Source organism: Carassius auratus, chromosome 48 (assembly GCF_003368295.1).
Source record: "Carassius auratus strain Wakin chromosome 48, ASM336829v1, whole genome shotgun sequence".
Classification (NCBI taxonomy): domain Eukaryota; kingdom Metazoa; phylum Chordata; class Actinopteri; order Cypriniformes; family Cyprinidae; genus Carassius; species Carassius auratus.
This window is the reverse complement of record NC_039290.1, coordinates 2082905-2108694: the sequence shown is the minus strand read 5'-3', so window position 1 is coordinate 2108694 and position 25790 is coordinate 2082905. Positions and strand designations below refer to the sequence as shown.

The 25790-nt window shown below is 37.2% G+C and overlaps 1 protein-coding gene across 1 annotated transcript; it reads right to left on the bottom strand.

Moving 5' to 3' along the window:
• Positions 1-1744: 1744 nt before the first annotated feature.
• On the bottom strand, positions 1745-25560 carry LOC113065493 (cyclic AMP-dependent transcription factor ATF-7-like). The gene is made up of 12 exons (XM_026236759.1): positions 25425-25560; positions 13801-13872; positions 8804-8900; positions 7232-7362; positions 6847-7011; positions 5875-6032; positions 5532-5625; positions 5213-5332; positions 4432-4581; positions 4086-4274; positions 3839-3944; positions 1745-3761 (listed from the first exon to the last, which is right to left on the bottom strand). The coding sequence occupies exons 1-12, from the start codon at positions 25530-25532 to the stop codon at positions 3526-3528; spliced, it is 1626 nt and encodes a 541-aa protein (XP_026092544.1). The 5' UTR covers positions 25533-25560; the 3' UTR covers positions 1745-3525.
• Between the last annotated feature and the right edge of the window lie 230 nt (positions 25561-25790).

Below are 25790 nucleotides of genomic sequence, written 5' to 3'. Positions count from 1 at the left end.
AAAAAAAAAAGATGAAATCTTAGAAAAAGTGCCAGTGAAGCTGAAAATCCTCCATTCTGCTCATTTCAGATCAACAATCCTGTAAATGGGTTTGGCTTAATGACTACAGTGCCAGCAGATAATATAACAGAAAAGCAGGGTCATCTGTGAGATATTGGTTAACCTTGATATGCTATTTAAAAGTGTAGCTGACAATCTCATGAGACACCGAACTGAGAACAAAATGAACCCAAAATGTATTTTAGTGCATTCTGACAAACCTATATACATTTTTGCACTGTGTTAATGCAGGATTACAAGCTGCAGATAACAATAGAAAATGAAAGAAAATTCAAGTTACATACATTGAGCGACAGTACATCTTAGTCCCTTGATTACATGCTGCCTTATTTTTTAAAAGTGTCTGATATTTCAGAAATTGACCATGTGTTTGGATAAACATCTTATTACAGATAAAAGCATTCAAACAGTATAATTTGATGCTCTTTGTTCCCTGCAGTCTTTCTACTTACATGTAATAGCACCCTATTACATCCAGGTGGCAGTATAGTATGCTAAAAATCAAGGGCAGCGCTCTCTAGCTGCTTGAAAAGTATTAAAAGGCATTACTATCTGATGATTCAGATAAAGCTTTTAACATCTCCTGACAGATTCCAGAATAACACCAGGTGAACAGTCTGCTCAGCAACATTGAGTGAGGTCAACCTAAAAAGAGGCACTCGTGTGATTTCATAAAGCAGAATCCTCATCTCTTCTAATTGTTCATGATTGATTGTGTATGTTAATGTGTTGATAAGCAATAAGAGAAAAAAAATAGTGTTACAAAGCATTGTGACATCAACCATAACAGTCAGGTAATGGTGAAAGTGACTGAATGGGAGGATACAGAGTTCTGTAAACGGAGCAGAGAACCATGGAAGCCAATTTCTGCCACATAAGAAAAAAAAAATCATGCTGTAGTAAATCACATTTATGACATAAATAGTCAATGCACAGTATGACATAATTATCACATAAAGAGTCAAAATTTCATCATGAGGAAAAAAAAAAAGTCTTTAATGAGAAATTATGACAAGTCAAAATAGTAAATAATTTTCATAATAATGACAGTAAAAATAATGACATACTAAGTTATCGTTACGGAAAAAAAAGGTAAAATTATAGGAAAAAAAACTAAATTATGATTCTTTTTTACTTCTTAATTATGAGTTTTTATCAATTAAAATTTTTGGGTGAATTTTTACTTTTATCTTATTAATTTTTATGACCTAGTAAGTCATAAATTGGAAATGTTTTTTTCATTTTCAAATTTGTCACAGGTTCCACTTTTATTCCGTAATTCAAATATTTATTGCATAATTATGACCTTTTTGTTCTATTTTCTACTTTTTAATCTCATAGTTATGTCATACGTTTGAAGTTTTATGGCAAAGGCAATTTAATTTATATAACACTATAGTGCTATATCCTAGTCATCTCAGTCATTAAACCAGGGTTTATCTCATAATGACTTTGTATCGAATAATATTGACATTTTATGTAATAATCATTTAACCTTTTCTTTTCCTTTTATGTGGCGGAAATGGGATTCCATAAAGAATACAACAGCAGGGTTTATTTCATGAGTTATAAAAGTTAGATAATAACTAATAAAAACAGAAAAAGACAAGTCTAAGACTACTGAGAGCCTTAATAATTCATGTCCATCTTAACTCAATCTAAAGCTGAAATGAAAACATTGTGATCACAGGGAAAGGAAATGGTATAATTTAGGACAGTCAATACATAGATTTCTCAAGACTCTGGACCGGACACAATGGTCCTGATTAAATTGAATCATTCATAATGTCCTCAGACAGTATGCTGTTTGCGGTTTCTGAGTTTGTTGTACACAAGAAAACAATGATAGGACCAAACAAAACGACAGTTATGAGATTCCATAGGCCAAACTGAACGCAATGTGCCAATCAATAGTTTATATATAGCGAAACGTTTGCATGCTAACAAGGCAGTCTTAGTGTATCAGTCCTTCACAAGCTGCTATTTTCATTAGACATTACTGTACACCCACACGAGAAGCACACATGCACACGTTGATTATAAACGTAGATATCAGGTTAAAAATGAGGTAAGATGAGCGAGGGTCAGATTAGGGAGGTGGCCACCTGAAAACTAAAAAACTGTTCTAAAATAGCAAAGTAGAAGAACCTACAGAACATTAAAGCATCATGTTTCTCTCAAACACACATACACACACACACACTTACTAATACATATATTTATATTTATGTGTATATATATATATATATATATATATATATATTAGGGCTGGGCAACTTAATTTTTAAAGCATTAATTGATTTTTTTTATTATCAATTAATTAATAATTATTATTTTATTATTATGAAAGTCCGTTGCTCACTGGCTCTGAATGCACAGACTGACAAATCATCTGTCACAGGAGGGGATGCGCCGATCAAATTATTTAGGATAAGAATCAACATTCACAAACCACTGTGCACTGTTATTTTTTACAGAAAATAATGCAACAAGCTTGTAATCATGACTCTATAAGTTGGAAAGAACATTTCCAGTAGCATGTGAAGACAGCAGAGAAGTGCTCTTACTCAACACAGTGGAGTGGATCATTTTGTTAACTTTGGTTTATTATTCTGAGTCGTATGGGACGCGGTAACACACGGCCCTCTCACAATATATTGCTTTACAGATCTATCGCTTTTGCAGTTTTTGCAGCAATATTCACGCAATCATGCAGCACGTATCAGAAGATCTGCACTCAATAATGTTTAAGGTGTTTCCAAACCAAATGTTATTACACTTTTGTTAATATAGCACTACTTTTAAATGAAAAAAAAAGTGTACAATACACTACTTTTGAATGCATTATTAGTTCTGTGCATAATGCGATTAATCTCAGACCAATAATGGATTAATCGCGATTAAAAAATGTAATCGTTGCCCAGCACTATATATATATATATATATATATATATATATATATATATATATATATATATATCATCACAACTTCTAGATGCAGCCTGCTTGTGTGTGTGTGTGTGTGTGTGTGTGTAAATTATTGTGCACACACACACATAAACAAAGTGCACAGTCACGGTTCAGGCAATGTCCTTATTGCAGCGTGTGTCTGTGGGGATACATTTAATGACAGGAAGTGCTTTGCAGTCCTACAGCCAGTGGAGGAGCAGAAGGAAGTTGAAGGAAGGAGCAGGAGTTATAGAGGATGCAAATGAGAGCATGGTTTGGAGTCCAGCCCCCGTAGTCTATGGCATAGTGAATGTCAATCTCCTTAAGTCTCTCTCTATAACAGTATGTGTCCACAGTCCCAGTTTCATTCCCAGAATGCAGCTGATCTCCAGGCCAGAGCTTGATGGCATGAGAGAGAACCAGACTGAAGAATGGGAACAGAGTGCATTCTCCTCTCACGGATCTGCCCCTCTCCTGGGATGTGGAGAGTCCCAGGCAGACAGTTAGCTGCGCTCATCATCTGCTGGATGGGTGGGACTGTGTGGCCATGATGACGTGTGCCGGTCCACCACTCTCCCCCCGCTGGCTGCCCATCCCCGCCAGCACTGACATGGCCACCGCCTCGGCCGCGGCGCGGGAGCTCAGGCCATTGGGCCCTGCTGCAGATGAGGGGCTGGGGGCCAGAGAGCTGTGCTGAATGACCGGTGCCGGGGAACCCGTGGGCTCAGATCTATCTTTCATGTGTTCCTCTCCTGAGAGACATTAAAAAACAAATGAAGGATTGATCCTGTAGTTGCAAGTGAAAGACCTAGACGTGAGCTCCACTCACCCAAGTAGACAGCTTTCTTCTGGCGGTTGGTGACAGGACAGTCTTTATGGGCTAACAGCAACTGTTTCAGATGCGCAACTTCATTTCGTAGATGAGACACCTCGTTCTTGTACAGATACAAATACAGGAAGAAACTGGTGTGAACATCACACTTGGACAAAAACTTTTGTACCTACTACATTTCAAAGTACCAATGCACACTCATTCACATTTTAGATGAGTCTGAAAATCTTTCGCACACACTAACCGACAGCGAGACGTTGAAGGAGGTGAGTTCTTCAGCCTTCTTCTCCAGAGAGCTGACCCATATCTTGCGTTTCTGTCTGCAACGAGAAGCTGCTGCCCGGTTCCGCTCCAGGAAGCGCTGCCTCCTCTCATCGGGGTCGTCATCAGTTGTCCTCCGCCTGCGCCCTCCGGTGGGCTGAGCGGGTGACACCTGAACACAGCAGGGCAGAGTAAACAGGGATGTTTACTGCGCAATGCCACAGCAAAGTGAAAGATTGCTCCCTGACAAACATTAAATGTACAACAGATGCCTGAACAGATGCCTTAATGTTTGCACTCGACAATTCGAGTGTGAAAACATGCCACACCTGTGGCTGAGCAGGGGATGGGGCATCTGGATGCTGGACCAGCAGCTGGCTTTGCTCCACTCTCTGAGGGATCATCGCACTGGACCCCATCGCCACACCAAGACAACCCTGAGCCGCATACGTCTGCTGAGACAATGCTGCCTTCAGCCTCTGAGAAGAACAACAAATACACCATGGTAATGTGGCACAAGATGGCATTCTGTCTGATTATAAGGCAGATGTTTCAGCCGCGACATTCAATTTGATTTCTCCTTCATGTGGACTGGTGAGAGAAGTCATTTCATAAAACTGAACCGTAACTCAGAGAGAGAAGTCATGTGACCGAAAGGAAATAAACGTGTGAACTTCTGCATTTATTTTTATGGGTCGGGACGGTCATCTAGAATTTTTTTTTCTTTCTTCCTAATCTCGAGCAAGTTTATAACTCAAGAAACCGAGAAATGTACTGCTATTTATTAATAATAAAGAAAACAAACATAGCAATGTAGCAAAATACTACTATTATAGTATTTTACAGTTAAACCACCCACAAACTACTCTATTATAAAAAAGGTGTTTTTTTTGCATATCCCTGTATAACAAGTGTATTTGAAATAAAGACTGTTAATTATAGAGCTGCTTAGTCTGAAAAGCCGCTGTTTGTTTGTTGTGAAAACTCTCACCCATGTGATGTGCCGGATAAAGACTTTCAACATGGGAACACTAAAGGAAAGCTATGCATCCGAGCACACTGCTAAATGATCCACAGGCTGGATTAGGAAGAAGACAGTTTTGCCCTCACCATCTTGGCCTCATTGTGGGGGTTGTAACCAGAGGGTGAAGACGAGCCGCTGCTGCTGCCCCCTAGTGGAGGGCCGGGTATTCCTGGAATGTTGGGAACCATACACAGGGGTCTCGCCAGCTACACCACAGGGACAAATGCAAAACATAGACTCCAAAGATCAGAAACCACCTTGCAGACCCCAGTTTGAAAATCAGTTTTACAGTAAAACAAAAAGTCAACTGTCACAAACTCTCCCATTCTTTTTCCTTTGGGTGGGCCATCTCTTCATACTCCATAAATTTATATTCATTACTCAAGAGATACACTTCACACTTACAGATATTACAGAGGGCATCTGCATAGGACCTGGAAGAACAGGAACTGTTTGACCATTGGGAAGCATCATCATTGGGTACGGCACTGTGGGAGACCTAAAACAGAAGTAGAGAAATTTCAAGTTTGCACAAGCAGCAACAGCAGAAAGCAATACACAGACTGAAGTTTTTCTCTCTTCCTATCAACTACCTGGCATAAATGAGCCAGCTTCCCACGGATTACTAAGAATTCCTACAAGACTAACTTATAGAAGCGCTGTGAGTCATATAGGAATGAGTCACAGAGAATAAGCTGACGGCCCAAAACAATGGCTCCTCAGTGATAGGCTGTGCTTGCACTCTTACCCCAGTGTGCGGTTGGATGGTGGGGTGTGTGTGATGACGGAGGTAGGGGAGGGCATGGTGGGCTGCAGGCCGTCATAACCCAGGTGCAGGGGGAGGGAGCCAGGACGCACTATGGCAGGGGTGGGAGCCGAACTGAAGGCAGGCTTCGAGGGAGAATCCTGTAAGAAAGATAATCAGCCGGCTAAGCACAAAATAATTCATAAAGCAACACTGCTTGTTGCCAAAAGAAATGTCATCCAGTCACGACTGTTTGTTTAGTGATGCAACACATCTAGTTCAGTTACTGCTAAATACGTAGTTTAGTGAAATGTACAATTATGGTCTGTACAGTGGCCAGTTGAATGCCAAATGTGTGCTAGCATACCTTTCAATTAACCATTTGATATATTTTATATTCTAAGTATTCTACAAAAAGTCTTCAGACAACTAGTGATAATGATTAAATTGGCATTTTTTCATTTTTTTTTTTTTATTGTATTTGAACTAATTAAATTAATTTAGGATAATTAAGTAAATGGTTTAAAACAACTATAAGAAAATATAATTTATAATCATTTTCAATTCATTATGAATTAATTATTTAACTTTTTAACGTTTTATTAACTAACCTGTTTTATAGTTATTTACATTGTTAACATGCCAAAAGAATGTAAAAAAAAAAAAATGTACACCAAATTCATGTCTTAGTATTTAATTTGTCCTTCTTTTGCAGAACTCAAGCTCTGATTATAAACCTGGATTATCATGTTCTCCATGATTTGAGAATGATCTAAAAAGTATCTAGTGCTCCAGTAGAAATACATCTGACTGTCTGTACAAAACATTCACATGATAAATGTCAGAATCTTTAATATTCACGTACAAGTTTTAAAATCATAACATTTTAAATCAGACAGATATCCAATGTGGTTTCAGTCTTTTGGACTAGCATTTAGTTTCACTCTAGCAGTCTGGTTTGCATAAAGCATGTACCTTTCCTCTTCTTAAGGGCTCTTTGCTGCTGTCTGACATACTGGACATGGAGTCAGGGCTGCTAGGTGGAGAGGAGTCCACCTCCACAGGGTCCTCCTCTTTCACCTTAACATCTGAAGGCGTCTGCAAACTCATATCAAGTGCTCCTGAATTAAGAGCAGGCAACTACATGGAAAAAAGAGAAAGATAAATGAAGAATGCGACAGACAGACAGACAGACAGAGAGAGAGAGATAGAGAGACGAGACGGTGTTAAACATGAGAACTGATAGGGAACTCTGCAGTCCATAAATCTTGAGTTTCTGGCAGCAGGCATCCCGAGCTCCTCATGTTTGGAGCACGTCTGACTGTATGACTGAATCCCTCCGCCCAGTCCCATAGCTCACCGGGTTCTTGGCCCTCTTGTCCTCATCTTCCTGGGCCTTAGGGAGCTCCTGCTCGAAGGAGCTGGCCAGCTCATTGAACAAGCCCACCTCTTCACAGTTTTTCAGGAAACGAGTGGGAGTCGGCGTCTGGTCTGGAGTAGAGAGCGAGAAACTGAGAGATCTCATGGTTTCCTTATGCAAGATGGCCTCAAAGACAATATTAACGGTTCAACGCAGCTGAACGGCTGTACCAGTACAAACCAAGTCTGCTTGCGATTTAACATGATAAATCTGGTTAAATCTGGTTCAAGTCTGTTATTACATTTGTTTTTTTCAGAGGGTTTAATTTTACAAAAAAAAAACAACAACATCACATTGTGAATTTTTACATCTTAAAATTACCAGCTTATGGGTACTTCACTCCACAGCTATAAAGTAATTATATCGAATTACTATTTGTTTTGTCAGTGCCACCGAAACAAGCAAACTAGGTTACCATTACCCACAAAAGAAGTGATAAAAAACATGGAGTCATGGACATAAATATGGGGATGGATGCTAGGGACATGCAGCTACCAAAGACAAATTAGGATTAGGATTAGTTCACTTGCAGAATAAAAATGTCCTGATAATTTACTCACCCCCGTGTCATCCAAGATGTTCATGTCTGTCTTTCTTCGGTCGCACAGAAATTAAAGTTTTTGAGGAAAACATTCAAGGATTTTTTTATTTGTTTTCGTCCTACCCTACCTTTTTGAACCGGAGAACACAGACGAAGTGTTAACCGCTTGTGACCTTTCTAACATGATTATGTAATGCATGAATTTGCGGACACACATGATGAGCAAGATGATCATTTGTGGTTATAAAGTATATAATGGTTTCATTTTTAGAAAATGACCGATTGATTCAATAAATAAGAGCCCTATCCCTAGGCTTGGATCACGTAGAGCCCTTTGAAGCTGCATCGAAACTGCAATTTGGATCATCAGCCCATTGGCCACCATTTAAGTGGAGAAAAATCCTGGAAGCTTTTCCTCAAAAACTTTAATTCCTTTGCGACTGAAGAAAGAAAGACATTAACATCTTGGATGACAGGAGTTAATTATCAGGACATTTTCATTCTGGAAGTGAACTAATCTTTTAATAAATCACTACAATATCTATTTTATAATATAAAAATGCATTCAATATTTATATAATTTAATTAATATATAAATCAATGTCATAATTCAATTACATCATTAAAACACACACACACACTTAATCATAACCTTTTAAATGTTTTATATTAAAAATCTAAAATATATTTTAATTCATTTTGAAAGGTAATTAAATGTACTATTATTTATAGTAAAATAAATTTTACTATTATATTATATATATATAATAATTATATAAATAATTACAATACATTTTATAAATAAATATAAAAATATTATACATATATTTTTTGTGTGTGATTTTATATTATATACATACACACACAAACACACACACACTGAGATGTGCATAGTTATATTTAAAAAGAATATTTTTGACAACTGTTCACTGTGGATTCATACTGAATCATACTGTCTGCGTGTAAAGTACCTGCAATGATGACTGAGTCAGTCCTGGCGGGTCCAAACTTCAGCGTCATTTCATGTTTGTGTTTGTGGACAGCCAGGTGGTCCTCATTAGTAAACCTCTACAAAGATGAACAGATGGATTACGAGACAAATCAGACCAGAAAAAGAGAAAGGAGCATTCCAAGACCTCAGGGCAGAGACATATTTCCAGAAGAAAAAGAGGGAGTGGCATTGACAAGATTTGTCTTTGGAAATGTAGGCCAGAGAGGACTTTATAATGATCGTTTTTCACCAAGCCCATGCTCTACTCAAAGTCTCGGAGGTATAGGATGGAAGAGTGTCAATGTCAAAGATGTAGAGTAGAGCTGGATTTCAGCTTCACAGCTGACCTTTGTGCCCTTACACAGCCTCAAGGCTTACAACGCTCACGTTTCTTTACGCTTCCGTTCAGAAGTGCTGCTACAGCATTACACAGTAAGCATTGAACTTCCACATTTGTCGAATAATAAAAAAAAATGTTCCACCAGCTTTCATGACAATACAAAAATAAAAATACATTGTGCAAATGACAAAAGAATTAATGCTAAGGTGGAGTTCTCTGGTTTAGGACTTTGACCCAGTGCTTGAGCCAAGATGTTATGCATGCGAGACACAACAGCTCATGGGCTGAGCAAACTACACAGATGTATTCAATTAACATTTATGACAGGCAATCGCACATTGTCCTAAGTTTTTTTTTTTTATTTACCTTTGAAACAAAACAGCTGTTAAGGTGGTAAAACTGTACGTTACAGATGCACAGCCAGTGAATCATGGATATTTAAGAAACCAGTATTAAAGATGCTTTTTTGAAATATGACACATAAAATGTAGAGATGCAACGACTACGGTTTTCTTGGCCGATTCCCATTGGAGATTTTTTTTTGTAAGTGTGACCTGCCTTTAATGTTTTTTTTGCTGATTTTTATATGCGGTTTATAATTGAAAATTATAACTTTAACACCATATACGAACAAAAATCTGCCCGAAATCACCATAACATGAGATCGACCGGCCAGTCATGTGGAAAATCAGCTGACTGGTCCATTGCCAAATGATGAGTTAATTTTTGCTATATAAATATATAACAATTCTTGAAAAAAGTGTTTACATGACTTTTCATTTTCTAAGAAGCAACACTGTTTACACATTTAATTACATGTTAAACTAATAATATTACTTATAAATTATGAACAACAGTAGTAAGTACAAGATTAAACCGTAATACACTTTTGGTTGTTATTAGTTTGTTTTTGATTCACTAAAACTTCTTTGGAAAGGCTCTTTTGTATGATTCACCAAAAAAATAAAAAATATATATACTCAAAAGAGTCGATCATTTGGGTATAAGAGTACTTTGGATGTGATGTATGTTTGATTCACTCAAAAGAACTGGCTTATAAAAGTCATTCATCAAATCAGACTACATTGATAGAACTGTATAGCACTTGATTCACAAAAAAGAACCAACCAAAATTGCTTTGGATTCAGACTGGTTTGTGATGCATGTTCTTGATTCATTAAAAAGAACCAATTCAAAAGAGTCATTGGTTCAGAAATTGGACTGTTCTGGTAAGCCCTGTATTTGTTTAATTTGTTAAAAAGAATTGGCTCATAAGAGTCATTGGGAATCAGACTACACTAGTCAAATGTCATTCAGTTCGCTTAGTTTTTTCTTTTCCATGGAGAGGTTTGCGGAAAATAACACTTTTTTTTTTTTTTTAAAGAAGCACCTCAACTACTGGATCCTTGGTCTTTTCCAAAACAGTTCGAGCGGACGTGGAGCCTCTAGGATTAGCTTTTCCTCTTTCTGTGTGGATTTCATGACTCAAGCCGTGCTCAATGGTCTTCACAGTCTTCTTCAGACTATTTCTGGCTGCGTGTCACGGCTACAGTTCAGCCGTGGAAACATTCAAGTGTCAGATGCGTATTTTTAGATGTGCCAGCATCACCAATACAACAACTGCATGGCCCGTAGCTTCTTCCCCCTCGACTTAAATGACAACACAAGGACAACAGCAGGGCTGAAGCAAACACAGGAACTAATTAACGCCACCAAACGAGGAGCGCAGCTAGAGTGCCTTATGTGCATGCAGTAGACTTTTTAGACTTCCTCTTTTGCAGTAATAGCTTAAGCTTGTACCTTCCTCTCAGAAAGAAGAATGTGACATGGGGAAATGCAAAAAATAGAGCTTTTCTAGTAATCAAGAATGAGAATGGATGTTATTTAGCAGCATAGTTTAGTATTAAACTGACCTTACTTGGATCAATATTATTTGCATTTCCAAAGACCTTGTTGAAATGTTTTTCATTTGATTTCATTAATACACGTCAACATAAAGGGGAAACATAGTTAGCTGAAATAACAATGCATAAAGTAATGCACATTATTTGTCAAATACTAAAGTATAAATACTCTGACAAAGTTCTCCCAATAGGACATGGTCATCTATACATACATTTTTGTTGGCCTAAGGTTAGTACACATGCACCTACATGTTGAGCTGAGGTGCTCGTGCAGGCAAGACAAATGTTAAGAGCCTAGCTCACTTGTTTTCCTCATCTTCTTCGCATTATTTTCAATATCTAGCAGAAAAATATACTTAATATACTGAAGAGACAGTTTATTACAGTCTTAGCTAATATTGCTCATCCCATTTGCTAATAGCTATTAGTGTACCTTAATTTACTGTAGATTTGAATGAAAAAAAGAATGAAAACCAAACCTACACTTCACTACAATTCAAAAATTTGTGCTCTATAAGATTTTTAAAAATGTTTTTGAAAGTGATCCGTTATGCTCATCAAGACAGCATTTTTTTCTTAAAAAATTATAACAAGTAATATTATAAAATATTATTAGTATCTATATATCTGCTTCTTATTTTAAAATATATTAAAATGACGTTTATTCATGTAATGGCAGAGCGGATTTTTCAGCAGCCATTACTCCAGCGTCACATTATCTTTCAGAAATCCTTCTAATATACTGATTTGGTGCTCAAAAATAAATAATTTCTTATTATTATCCATTTTAAAGTTGTGCTGCTAATATTTAAATAAGTAAAGCATTTGAACTGGAAATCTTTTGTAATGAATGTTATTAAATATCTTTACAGTGACTTTTGAACAATTCAATACTTTTGCACCGAACAAAGTTTTTTGTTTTGTAAAAACGAAACCATAATCTGACTAGCAAGCACTAGCTAAAGTCCTATAGATTTGGTTAAACCCAATTAGAATTTTGTTGCACAATATTTTTTTTAGAATAACACGATGATAAAGAGGAAATTAGTCTAAAATGTCAGACATTATAATCAGAGTACATTAAAAAAGGATTCATTTATTCTGAAAATGGCTTTAAACAAGCACTAGCAGAATCATTTTAAATCTCAGTTTCCTTCGGCGTGTTATTTTTCAATAACAGGTTGACAAAACAGAGGAGTCACGTGAAAATCTGGTTCACTGGGATGAAGCAAAACAATGTTAAACCCCTGTGGACTTCAGTATGACGCAAACAGCGTTTGCTCGTCAACAAAAGAACAATACCTCCACTAGCATAAACCCTCACTCCCCTCGTGTTAATCGAGCCAGACAGATGTGCACAACCTGATCTCCAGTTCAACCATTATACTTACAGGAACGGAGGAGTCTTAAAACTGCCTTATTTTCACCCCAGGACAAGATATGAATTAAGATATTCAACTTAGAAACCAAGATGCTTCAATGTACACTTCTATTCAACAGTTTGGGGTCAGTAAGATTTCTGAAGGATCGCGTGACACTGAAGACTGGAGTAATGTTGCTGAAACTTCAGCTTGCCATCACAAGACTAAAGAATGAAAAAGAACTATGGCATCTCTCCTCAAAATCCAGTACAAGTTGAAAAAGTATGTCCACTTTAATATAAGCTCGAACCTTAAGTATTAGCAATAGTAATAGAGATGTCAAATATCAAAACAGATTTCTCCTGCTCAAAGTCTGGCTCGGTCAGAGCAAGAACTATTAAACAGTCAAGGTCCCTTTGGCTTTTGAGAAAGAAACATCTGCAAACAACTAGCATAAATTATTCATCAAGTTCATGTTGTTCCTCTTAATTCGCAAGATTATGCCGCCAACGGTACGGTTAAATGATCATTGTTGCACTCGGTATTGGAGAGGCAATGTCTCACTGGTAAATTGCTTCATTCTGATCCACGCTACTTTACTCATGCCGTTTTACGTAACTGCGAGCATAACATTCAGATCAAAACCACAAAACGAACATCACAGTCTCACTGAGTAGGATGGGTCTCGATCACTTCCTCTTTCGGTTTTCAATGCCTTCAAAAGCAGCACATGCCTCCAAAGCCACATTGTTTTTCAGATTTTACACTTTTCTCGTATTAAATTTATGCATTTAGCAGACGCTTTTATCCAAAGCGACTTACATTGCATTCAATTATTTATACATATATTTTATTTATAGATTCTAAATATTTTTCCAACAAAAATGTATTTACAAATTTAATCAAGGCGTACATTCTCTATAAACTGTTTTATTGCCTTACACAATTTGGCTTGTTAGGTACTTTTGTTCCCATCTGCAAGTTAATTGGAAGTGCACTTATTGGCATCAATAACCTCCTCAAAGCGTCTGCATGGACTTTGACTCAAACCAGACAAGTGTAGATTATAACTGAGCTGCGATTACTCACTGGCCAAGTTTGTGAGTGAGTCAGACAGTGCAACAGACGTTAGCGCAGTTTCACAAGTGCGCTATCAGCTTCATCAGTGTGGCCCTGGGCTGCAGTGTGACAAAAACAACACGTTTTCAGAGCGGTGCAGCTGGCGCTCCGCCCCCTCCACACACACGCCAGGCAGACGTCTTGCAACAGTGCAGCCGAGAGGTCGATCACTCTTCAATAACCAGAGAATGGCCTATGAACCAGAAACGAACACCCACACCTGAAACCCAAGACAAAGTGAAAGCGAACTTACCTGCCCACAGCCAGGAGCACTGCACACAAAAGGCTTGTCGTCCCCCATCTTTGCAAAGGCTTTGCAGTAGAACTGTGGAAGAGAAGACGAGAACATTACCAGGGTTTTTCTAGAGGTGCAAGCCAGAAAAAGTTCTACAGTCTTTCCGAGGGATGATTCAGCCTGGATCCTTGCTCATGCATGTTAGTATAGAGCCAGACTACAAGTTTCCTCGGTGATACTTCCTTCACACTGGGGGCATCTGCCAGACCAATGATACGTGGAGTTCGGAACTTGCTCAAAGCAAAGTCTTTTTAGCCCCTCCCCTACTTTCCATCGTAGTCCTCCTGACACCATCTCCACAAAGCTCTTCTGCGGCGACGATTCTTGTGCCACTCTACACCTTTGTCTGCAGTCATTCTCTGAACTCCTCCACCCGATTCTAAGGCTCAAATATCAGCAAACCGCACTCCCAGACGCTCATCGCTTTTCACAGGAACTCAAGACATCTACACAGACATCAAGAGACTGTGCTGGAACCGTGTTGCCAGATGCCGGGACCCAATTTATCTCGGAGATAAGATCGATTGATTGCTTTCATCCAATTCAAGAGGGTGCAATGAGTGTAAGTGTCATCAATGAGGAACGGACAATGCAATAATGCTAATTCTGAAGAGACATGTCTGGAATGAGCCGCTCTGATCCAGGGGAATGGCATGCGTGTGTATTGGCTTGTCATAGACACTCCCTCTTTTCCTGTTAACCAAACCACTGCAGTTATTCCAGACAAACTGCCAGCACCTCCCATACAAACACACATGTTCGTCATTACTCTGAAATCAAATGAATGCTAAACTAAACAAAAGCTTCCCTGGACTCTGATGGATCCATGATATGGTCAAAAATGGCTGGGCGGCTAAAACTTACACAGGGTTTCCACAAATTCCGATCAATTACTTTTCAATGACTTTTCCAGCTGTTAATGATTACCAGGCCTTAAAGTCAGCATGACATGAAAATCATCCTTTCTTTTCTTTTTTAAAATCTAAATCCTAAGACTTTTCTCTGGTGATGTTTGAAGGCCTTCTCCCAAAACAAATAAGTAAATAAAATAGTAAAATAATACTTTATTTTAATTTTTCAATAACCCATTCTACTAGTTTAAATCACAACAATATTTTAAGAAGCATACATTTACAAAGAGCAATTGAATCATTTAAATTTAAATCCACCAACATAATATATTGCAATAAACAGCAATATTTACCTATACACCTATACAAGGTGGTTTTTAAAGATAAATTTAAGTCAAGCAAATGAATCACTGAATGAAAGTTTTAAATCAATTCACAGTTTGAGGTCATTTACATAAAGGTATCATAAAATTTGTCAAATGTCAAATTTCTTTGGACTTATTGGTCAAATAAAGGGCATTAAAGATCATAATGGTGCATAGTTTTAACAGAAGAAATATATTATAATAATCAATATATTGCCCAGCTCTAGTTTCAAATCTGTTCATGTATGACACGCATATGTTCAGTATCCATTATACACGTGTTTTATATTTAGCGGTGGTGGAATTTGTCAACAGTCTTCACAGCAGTTCAGTTTTCTGCCAAAAATAATAAGCTTGAAGCCAAAATTTTTAAATGCAAGTAAAAACATTTTGCTCAAAATTCTATTTTAAATCAAAAATGTAATAAAAAAAGTATTGAGTATGAATTAAAACTTTAAATACATTCAAAATCATACTGCACAAAACTGAAATATCAGCCGATTTTTGGCATTTTTTTTTAATTAACCGACATTTGCCGACTATGCTTAAAATTGGGTCAATTTATAGGCAGGCGTACCGGCGGGCAGCTAAGCGTTGTTGCTGAACTCCCTCTGAGGCTGCGTGAGAGATGGAGCAGCTCACACTCTGCAGCAGAGGCTTGTTAACACACAGCTTTAGCTAATGGCAGGGCAACACAGCCAGTTTCGGAAATTATCATATTCATAAGTGCAACATGTTATTTGCATGTAAAATTAGAAACACGTTCAATTCAGATGAAACTTCTGGTCTGATTATAACGTGCACGTTTACTTTCCTCATGAAATGTGTGTGTAGGTCTGACAATATCCTCCACAATGTCATCGCTCGTGGCCAGCGCACTCTTAAGCGGTTAGGAGCAGCAGGCTGTGTAATAGGTATGAAATCTCTTATTTTTTAAATATTTGTATTATTAAGTTATTTATGACGGCTTGCAAATATATCAAAAGTGAACGCCACAAATAGGCAAAAGGATTATATTTTGTTGAATAAAATGAGTTTCAAAATTAAAATGCAGCGGCTGTTTTTATATGAATGTATCTTTGAAAAGAACTCACTGTCTTCAGAAAAGCTTTGATGTCATTTTAATTTTGTCTTTCCTGCAATACCTTGTAAAGTAATGTTTGTGAACCGCTTGTTTGATTACAGCCATTACCATGGAAACCGCTATATCTCTGCTCCAAAAGCACCTCCTGTTGGCAGGGAACTGATTTGCGGTCTGTGGGACACACTGGTGTCTGTCAGTCGACAAACAAAAAGCGTGCTTCAGAACTGTTTTGAGAAGGTGCTTAGGATTTGAGTCATGCATTTTTAAATTGGGAAACAATTCAAAGGAAACGGTTACTGTGCATTTACACCTGACGCGACTTGCGCAAAATAAATAGTGCTATTTGCGCATAGTTTGATGCTTAAACATTTTGAGTTTATTCACTTCCTTCGTGCATGAAATTCGCTTCATTCGCGAGTGAAATTAACTTCATAACAGACGCAAATCTGAGTCATAGGAGGGGCTTCTGCCAGTTGAGTTCACGCAGCATTGTGATTTCAACCACCATTTATTCTGAGAATTTTCAAAATATTACTGTTATCGTGTCATGAAATGTAGTTTTAAAAGTATTTCAGGCGAGAACGTAGTCGTTTTAAAATCAAAGATGTGGTTTATTCATAAAGACGGCGCCCATTTAAAAATGTGTTTTGCCGATTTCGGAGACGGTCAGCTCCACGTGATCAGCGGGAGCTCAGTGATCATGTCTCCGCTTAGAGCACTCTCAACTCGGCTAGTCCTTCTGACATTTGCCGCTGGCTCTGATGTCTCTTTAGTGGTTCAAAATAAAATATAATTTGTTTTGGGTAAATCTACCAGGTAATATTTGGTCTTTATTCAATTAATCTATTTCTTCCAAGCAACATCCTTTTTATTCCTGTTTCTGTAAAAGTATGAAGTATCATACAGCTCCGGGTATCCACATACAGGGAGAATGACTTTGTCCTCCATTGTTGTTTCGGATTTTCCCTCTGCTCGCCAAGTCATAATCACGTCACTACTAGAGCATGCTCCTGATTGGTTAATGCAGTGCCAAAGTTCCGATTTTCCATCAAAACGCTTGAAACGCTCAATTCGCACTGCATCTATCGCACAAATCCATCTTTCGCGCCAACTCATTCGCGCAAATCATGCCGCAGGATGTCTATCCGCATCTTTGCATTGACTTAACATGTAAATCACTCGCGCTTAACGCTTCATTGGGGTCTGGTGTGAACGCACCATAACAGTGGCCAGGTGGATTTAATATACACAATGATTTATTTGCATACTAATTGGGTTTATGTACATAGCTACAAATATAATTGTAGAACACTGTCATTTTAAAGTTTTAAATCATTTATATATATATATATATATATATATATATATATATATATATATATATATATATATATTTACTGTTGTTTTGTTGTTGTTGTAATATCTGCAATATCATGCACATTAAGCATTGGGCTCTGAGAAATGCAATTTCGTTGTGTTGTACACTTTTTGTATTTATTTGAACTTTGAATATAATTTGAATATATAGTTTTAACATAGCAACAATATAAAAGTAAATCTGTGAGTAGGTGGCGGCAAGTTACTTACTATCTTTAGAGTGAATCATTAAGACATTAATTCAAACTCTTGATTCATTCAGTGAGGAATAGAGTGAATCATTCACTTGACTGATACATTCAAATCCAAAACTTCATTCAATATGAAAGGCTGCTGTGTAGTGCTCGTAGAAGACACCGTTCTGCTGTAGCTTTGTTTGAACTCTTCATCGAAATATAGAAAATAGGTACAATATTGTGTTTAAAACGGAAAATTAACTTCTTGTTATATTGATTTTATACTACAGTTCAATAAACATTTGCAATGGTGCTGATATTCAGGAAAACAACACTCTTCCTCGTGTGATATTGCTTAACTCTATGTCATTTTATAATCTCAGACGAACAAAAAATGTGATAAATCTTACAAAACCAACTACCTTATCAATGACACACTGTACATGAAAGACAAAGATGGAAATCTGTTTACAAAAACAATACATGACAGAAAAGTAACAATTACAAGAGACAAGAATAATTAACATACAGTGATCCAAATAATTGTGCCTAACACATATTATTCCTATTATTCTCTCCTAACAGTAATAACAATAACAAGACTTATCAGTCAGATACAGGCTAGTCAGACACATTTAACAGTGTCTTCACAAGGCCGGTGTATATAGTTGCTGCTGCCTTTCGTAATGTGACCATAAGTGAATAAATCTAGGAGAATATAATGGCGACGGATTGCTAGGATGGCTCATTTATTTGGTTACAGATCGCCAGTGACAGGCAGACACATATAACAGTGTACTGTATGGAAAAGATTTTACCCCAGCTGACATAGTGAACACTGAGCATCAGCAGCTAATGAGGCGCATTGGAGTGACATCAGCTCCCCTCTTCCACTGATTAGCTAGAGGAGCTGTCAATATAGAACTAGTGGACCAATGAGAATGCTTAAGCACACTCTGATTTCTCTTCACTGCAACATTTGGAAAAGCAAGCGCAGAAGACGGAAACAAGAGCGGAGGGAAAAATAGCATAAGCATATAAAAAATACAAAATATGAGCAGAAATTGTCTGAGCACAAAAAAAAAACAGAAATATAACCAAGGGAAGCATGATTTTGTGTGCAAGTCGGATAATTTTCCTTTAATATTTTCAGTTTTGTGCAATATCGTTTTCAATGCGTTTAAAGTTTTGATTTATGCTTATTCTTTTTTTTAAAAGGCATTATTAAATTTTTCATTTATGCTTATCCCTTTTTGATCCGTGACCATTGTTTGCTATTCTAAAAACGTAAACTTTACATTTTGTCAAAATATTTTATATTTTACTTTGGTGTCATGCTTAGTTTTTCATCCATGACTGCAATATTTGATGGAAAATCGATCCCATAGTTCACCTCAATCTACACACTTTAAAACCCACACCATGCACGGAGAGGCTGGGAATTTTGGAAAAAGTAACACATTCATTAAATTTAAACGGAAGGAAGTTTCATTAAACTTTCAACATGCCCCACCAGCTCTGAATGACGTCTGGTGAGTTACACAAAACCACCAACGCAAACAAAAGGTGAAGAAAAAACCAAACATCTTCCTTGACTATAACAGCAGGGATTTAAATGGATAAAGCTTCTACATGTAATCTGTAAAAATGTAAAAAGCCATTTAGAATGACATGTCAGCAGGCTGAGACGCTGCTAAATTAAGTAACATTAGTGCTGTAAATTTTACAGCTAACAAAAGCACCTGCTCTCAAAGTGCCAATGGAGAAGAAATGCAGGCTACAAAAATGTACATATTTAAAAAAAAAAAACTAAATTATTCAGTGGACTGTCTGAACAAATAGTCAACTAATCAATGTGTAATGAGGCTGGTTTCAGCTGCAGTTATATGGGCATGCTATTTTTAGGGGGCCTTCACAAAAAAAAAAACTTTATTACTTCAAATTACTGCATTAAAATACAAGTAGACACCGAGCACAAAAGAACAAAACAGAATACAGTGGCCTCAAACAGGTTTTTTAAAGGTTAACAGGACTACTCTTAACTTCATGCCACCTTAAAACACAAACAACACTTGTGGGAGGACACTCAAAAAATACTGCAAGATGTGACACAGTGGATGAAGACAAATTTAAACTAAAGTTTTATAAAAACAAAAAACAAAAAACAAAAACAACCTACAATTAGGATAGAATCCTGCAACCCTAAATAGGACAATTTAGAAACAGAATTTAATTCAACACTAATCTAATGTCTATATATCCTTATGTCAATTGTGTTCAAGTGTCTTGGATGGAGGGACATGCGGTTATAAGCTGAAATCAGCAACCACTGCCAAGACCCTTGTTCTGTTTTCCATAAAGAAAATAACTGCATCTTGTTTCCCCCCGAAAACCCTTCCCATTACAGCCGAGATCAAAGTGGAGTACAAGCTAAGCAGCTTGATTCCTTGCAGACCTCACACGCTCTACAAGTGAGCCAACAGCTTGGTGCCAGAACTTTCAATCTGGTTGCAATACACACAGACAGTTTGGTCAGAGAAATGCACGGAGAGAGCATATACAAATGAGTACCACCCATTCATTATCCCCTTGGTGAAGTGTCCGCATCTCAGTAGGCCTCAAACTAACGGAGCACACTCATGGAGGAGTCTGAAGTTTACCATGGCACAATAAATCAACCGAACAGAGAACCGGCCACCAGGATCGTCAACTGACCATCCAAAGCAAAAATAGAGCCTTGATGGATTATTCACAAACACATTCTGAAGTAATCTAAGACCACTAAGATTAAGATAAAGTTTGCAAAATAAAAGCATAGGAAGCATGTGTAATTAAAGTCTGTTTAAGAATGTTTGTACTTTATTTCCAACAAATCCTTTGTCTTCTCAAACATCTCAAAAGAGTCTCTGCATTATAACCAACTAAGTGGACCTAAAAAGATGAAAAACTAAATTGTGATGCACTGAATTTTTGGCAACCAAAGCATAATAATTTCTGGTTTTGGCTGAAATTGTTTTGGAGGGCCAAAGTTGTTGACAAAACAGTGATGTTTAATTAGCGTTATGCAATTACATGCTTTAATTGTATCAACAATTATTTAGTGCACCCAACATGTTTAAACTAGCACGGATGCACTTCACAGTAAGCAAATTAGATGCTAAAGTAGCAATAAGTAAAAACTGTTATGCTTAAATGTTGAGAAGCGACTCATTGCCGAAGAACATAACTACAAAGGCACTCAAAAAAATTGTGTAGGACTTAACTTTGAAACAATTTTCACTCAGATATTGCTAGTAAATTTCAAAAATAATTTTAAAAAAAAAGGTAAGTTACACTCTGAAGTAGAAAGACTGAAAATAGTAATTTATTGTAAAACTTACTCCAATAATCTTTGTTTTATTAACAACTTCAAAAAACTGTTTTACAGTGTTGTTTGTCACCTGAGAACATGAAACCCTAAACCGCATACCAACTTCAATTACCCAGTTTCCCAAAATCAATTACCCAAACGTAATTTTTGGTCTTCTACATGAGAATCCCAAATCTCTGCATGAGTGCTAGCTGCTCTGCCACGGCTCTGACAACATCCACCATCTTTGATAGCACTACTGAAGATAAACTGAACAGCTGGGTTTGTCTATCATCAATTATTTAAACAGGAAGACAGCTGGCCGAACTGCTTGAGTTTTTTTTACAATGTAATGGATTCAAGGTTCCCACACCTTCTGACCAATGGATTTCAATAACTTTTGCATTTACATTTATATTTGCATTGAATCATCAAGAGGACACTTTCATCCCAAATTACTAACAAATGAGGAATCACAGTAGATGATACAGGATCTAACATTAGCAGTTCTGAGTAAAAAACAACTGTTTAATATGTAAAATTTGATTTTAATAGACTGTATATATATATATATATATATATATATATATATATATATATATATATATATATATATATATATATGAGCTATGAAACATCTGAAAGAATTATATTCACTATAGAAATTTCCAAGACATTTTAAAATGTCATCAACTTCCCAGACTTTTCAAATTGATATTTCCACATTTTTTTTTTTTAATGCCCGTTCCTCAGGATTAACTGGGTCTTAGTGGTCCGACATGGGGACAAGCAGCATCCTGCTGTTCAATTGGATTTCTCCTATTGAGCAGGTGGACGGTGTAGCAAGGTCCGGCTATAATCTGCCTCAGGCGTGCACTGTTTGATGCTGTCTGCTAGGAAACTGACAAAACAAACTGTATTAATAGCGCCAGCTGAAGCCAAGAATGAGGAATCTGGAGAGTGAGCTGCCAGAGAGTAAGGGAGACCCCACAAAAAGGGAGCGATGGAAAAGGGTGGGTGGGGGTTGAGTGCAGAGAATGGAACGAATGCTTTCGGAGAGTGTTCGGTAACTCGCAGGTAAAGGCCAAGGGTCCTACGGATGGATTTGGGGATGGGAGATCTATGGTGTGGGGTGTGTTTAATGGTTGAATTGGATTTATGTAACCTTAGTGAACATGAGCTCTGGGAAATGGAACAAATGAAACTTTAGATCCATGTCTGGATGACTGGAGTGTGCCTGGTGCTAAATCCATGGTGAGGAAATACACAATGTAGCCCAATGCAGCTCCCTTGGCCTGTATTCTGCTAGAAACAATGTAGACCCGAAGTCCCCCTCTGTAAACCCATAATCCTCATCAGATCAGTTTTTACTGCGGCTGCAACAATGTTGGACATGCTACAAGTCAACAAAACAGCAACAGTGTGTCTTCTCTCCTGCATGCATAAATAGATCAAATGTCCACGATATAATTTTGTTGGCAATATAATATTATGCAACACTGATTCGAAACTGTCTCATTTGCATCATTACTCAAAAAGTCATTTAAAAGTCCTGTAGTAAAACCATATATAGCTAAATATGCAGGTATAGTTAATAGTTATATAATTAGTATAGTAAAACTTATTCAGCAAGGACGCAATGAAGTGGTCAAACATGACAGTAAAGACATTTATGATGTTACAAGCGATTTACATTTCAAATAATGCTGTTCTTTTGAACTTTCTAGTCAGCAAGGAATCTAATGTACTACAAAAATATTCAGCAGCACAACAAATTTTCAACATTGACAATAATAAATGTTTCTTAGGCACCAAAATAACCATATTGAAATGATTTCTAAAGGGTCCCGTGACACTGAAGACTGGAGTAATGGCTGCTGAAAATTCAGCTTTACCATCATAGAAACCAATTAATTGTTTTAGTAAATTAAACAGTTATTTTGAATTTTAATAATATTTACAATATTACTGATTTCACTGGGGGGGGGGTTTCATCAAATTAATCTAGATTTCTTTCAAAAACAGATTTTTTGCAGAGCCAAAACTTTTGAACAATAACAATGTATATAACTTAAGATAAATGTTGTGTTCCTGTATTATAAAACAGTGCAAAAAAACATCTCTTCATTATTACTATCCAGATTGTTCACCATATTTGACTTCTTGCATTAAAGCACTGTGTATGGTCAAAATGATGGTTCCTATGATTTGACTGCAAAAACATTAAGCAATTTCAGAGCTAATAATCATCAAGATTATATTAAAAGGTTGGGATATCAAGATGTATTGCTGTCAGCATGGCAATGTTCTAAAAAAAAAAAGAGCAGCTAATTACATATAATAGACATACCAATTCAATTTTGACATATTCTGCTGGTTCTCTAACATTACAGCACCATGAAGGCATGCGAATATCATATTTTAATGATTCCTAAATCTGAGCGATCCATCAAGCCAGGAGTGCTTGCCAAAATCTGATGAAAACAGCCACCCACATTGTCCATTCATTATTTCTATGCAGTATCTGCCTCAATCTTTGCGAGCTCTCTCACAGCACTTCATGAGCAGCGCAGACCAAATATTACATAACTTTAAAAGAGCACAGTTGCCCGGAATCAACTCAAGCACAGCTGGCAGTTTACCCTTATTGTCTGTTTTATTTGTGCAGTCTGTTATTTGGTCTGCTGGATATTTGAAACAGTGTTATTTGGTCTGCTCAATTACTCTATTGTCACATCCGGGCAACTATCATCATATGCTGTCAATTATTATATCCTGTATACAACCGTTGCCAGGACAACTAACATAATCATAACATAATCTTTCATTCTCAGTTCTGACTTTTAATGGTTAGCATGGTTCAACAAATGACCTGGCATTCACAAACAGCGCCCATTTCATCATATGAAGATATGAAGTTCCTTCCTGTAAAACGTCTTCACTTAACACATTGTGAATCTGCCTGATAGCAGAGGTGAAAGTAACAAGGCTCCGAGCTGTCATTAATCAAGCTGCTAGGAGGCAATTACTGTAACAGCTGCAAAAAAAAATCCCTAATTAGTGCACAAGCGAATATGTCTGCTGAGAGGATGATGTATTATATGGAGACGTACAGTCATTCCAAAGAGTAACATTACTGGAATTCAACAAGTGCCATGAGAAGATGACCTAGATCTACAATTACCATCCTCAGACATACAGCTGGTGTTTACAAGCACTCTCGGATGAAATCAAGTTGATTGTTGTCAGTGGTTTTAGGATGCCCATTTTCACACTAAATTATGCGCATTATAAGCAAAGATTATCTTTTTTTTTCAGCTTTATTTGATCTGAATTATCTTGGCAAACTGATCAACAGCAGGTGCTTTATATAACATATTTATATGGCCAACAAACACGACATCATCATTAAAGATTGTATATTTAAACTGCAAGCAAATTTTGTGATTTATAATTTTGACATTTGTGTGGGGTTGACCTCTTGGAAACATCTTCCTTAATATAACAGTAATTACTGCAAAGCACCTTTTATAAACCTGTTAAAAAAAAGTTTATATGTTAATGTGTACTAAAAACACAAGGCACGATTGCCGAATTTGTTTTAAATACAGTTTTGGGACACTTAAATGTGCAGTTTCTACCTTCTTTGTTGGATTGCTGCAATACACCAAAAAAAATTACGTTCATTTCTAGTGGCCTCGACGAAAATAAACGTTGCTAACTATTTAGCAAACCCATGCTAGCTTGGTGTCCTGCGAACATGCCAACTTTAAAGCCAGCCCTTTCCCGCATGTGCCCGCCCTACCAGTGTTCTGATTCGTCACATGAGCGTCAATCACGAAAATCGAGCTGCTGTTAGGCTACAATAAACGTCAATCACGATTATTAGTTGCGTCTCATTGGCGCACGGAAATCCCACTCAAAAATGGGTTTAAAGCATACAGGCCGCTCAATCCCCCCTCCCCCTCCCGCTAGAAACAAAACTATGCAAAGAGCACTTTGAAGAAAACAAACTGACCGTGATATCGATTTTTTCATTTTACATAAGCAAATAAACGTATATACTGACACAACATTAAAATCTCTATAGTATATTGTAATATGGCACATACACAAGATAATACATGACGCTAGGAACAGTTTTCTGTGCCTAGGATTTTCTTCTCTCGCTTGTCAAGGGCTCTGAGCGAGCCGCGGTTACGCGCAGACTTCGGCTGGTAACCCACTGCCAATCTGACAGCCTCACAGTCTCCTCATAAAAGTTACTCTTGATCACAGACAAGCCTTGTTAACGGATATAAAAACAATTGGACACTGTTTCAAATTAAGACAATCATCGATTCCACATTTTTGACAAAGGAAGAATGTTTAAAAACTTACCACAGCGCCCCTATCCCACTCACTCTCTCTCTTTCTCTCACGTTCTCTCTCTACTCCTGGAATCTGACACGCCCCTCCCGATGAAGTATCGCGAGATTTTGGCTTCATACTACCCCGGTCCCTCAAAGCTCACCTGTGGTGTTCAATATACACACAGTTGATCTTTTTTTTCATGATTCTTTCTGATTAAGAAACTGTAGTTCATTTATTTTATGACTGTAATAATGTTATAACATTTTGGCACGAACTTTGAATGTTGCGATGGATGTGAATATAAATCATATTCTTACTCTAAAATAGAATATTTTTAATTGTGAAATTTTTGCAATATTAACGCCGGACTTTTTAAAGAAGTTTTTTTTTCAG

What these genes read in the sequence shown, in the direction of transcription:
- LOC113065493 (XM_026236759.1), bottom strand. Translation starts at nt 25,532, where the DNA reads ATGAAGCCAAAATCTCGCGATACTTCATCGGGAGGGGCGTGTCAGATT. An exon ending in GTGCTCCTGGCTGTGGGCAG is followed by an intron (nt 8,901 to 13,800) that starts GTAAGTTCGCTT and finishes TCATCTTTGTAG; the next exon opens with AGGTTTACTAATGAGGACCA. An exon ending in ACAAGAGGGCCAAGAACCCG is followed by an intron (nt 7,012 to 7,231) that starts GTGAGCTATGGG and finishes TTTTCCATGTAG; the next exon opens with TTGCCTGCTCTTAATTCAGG.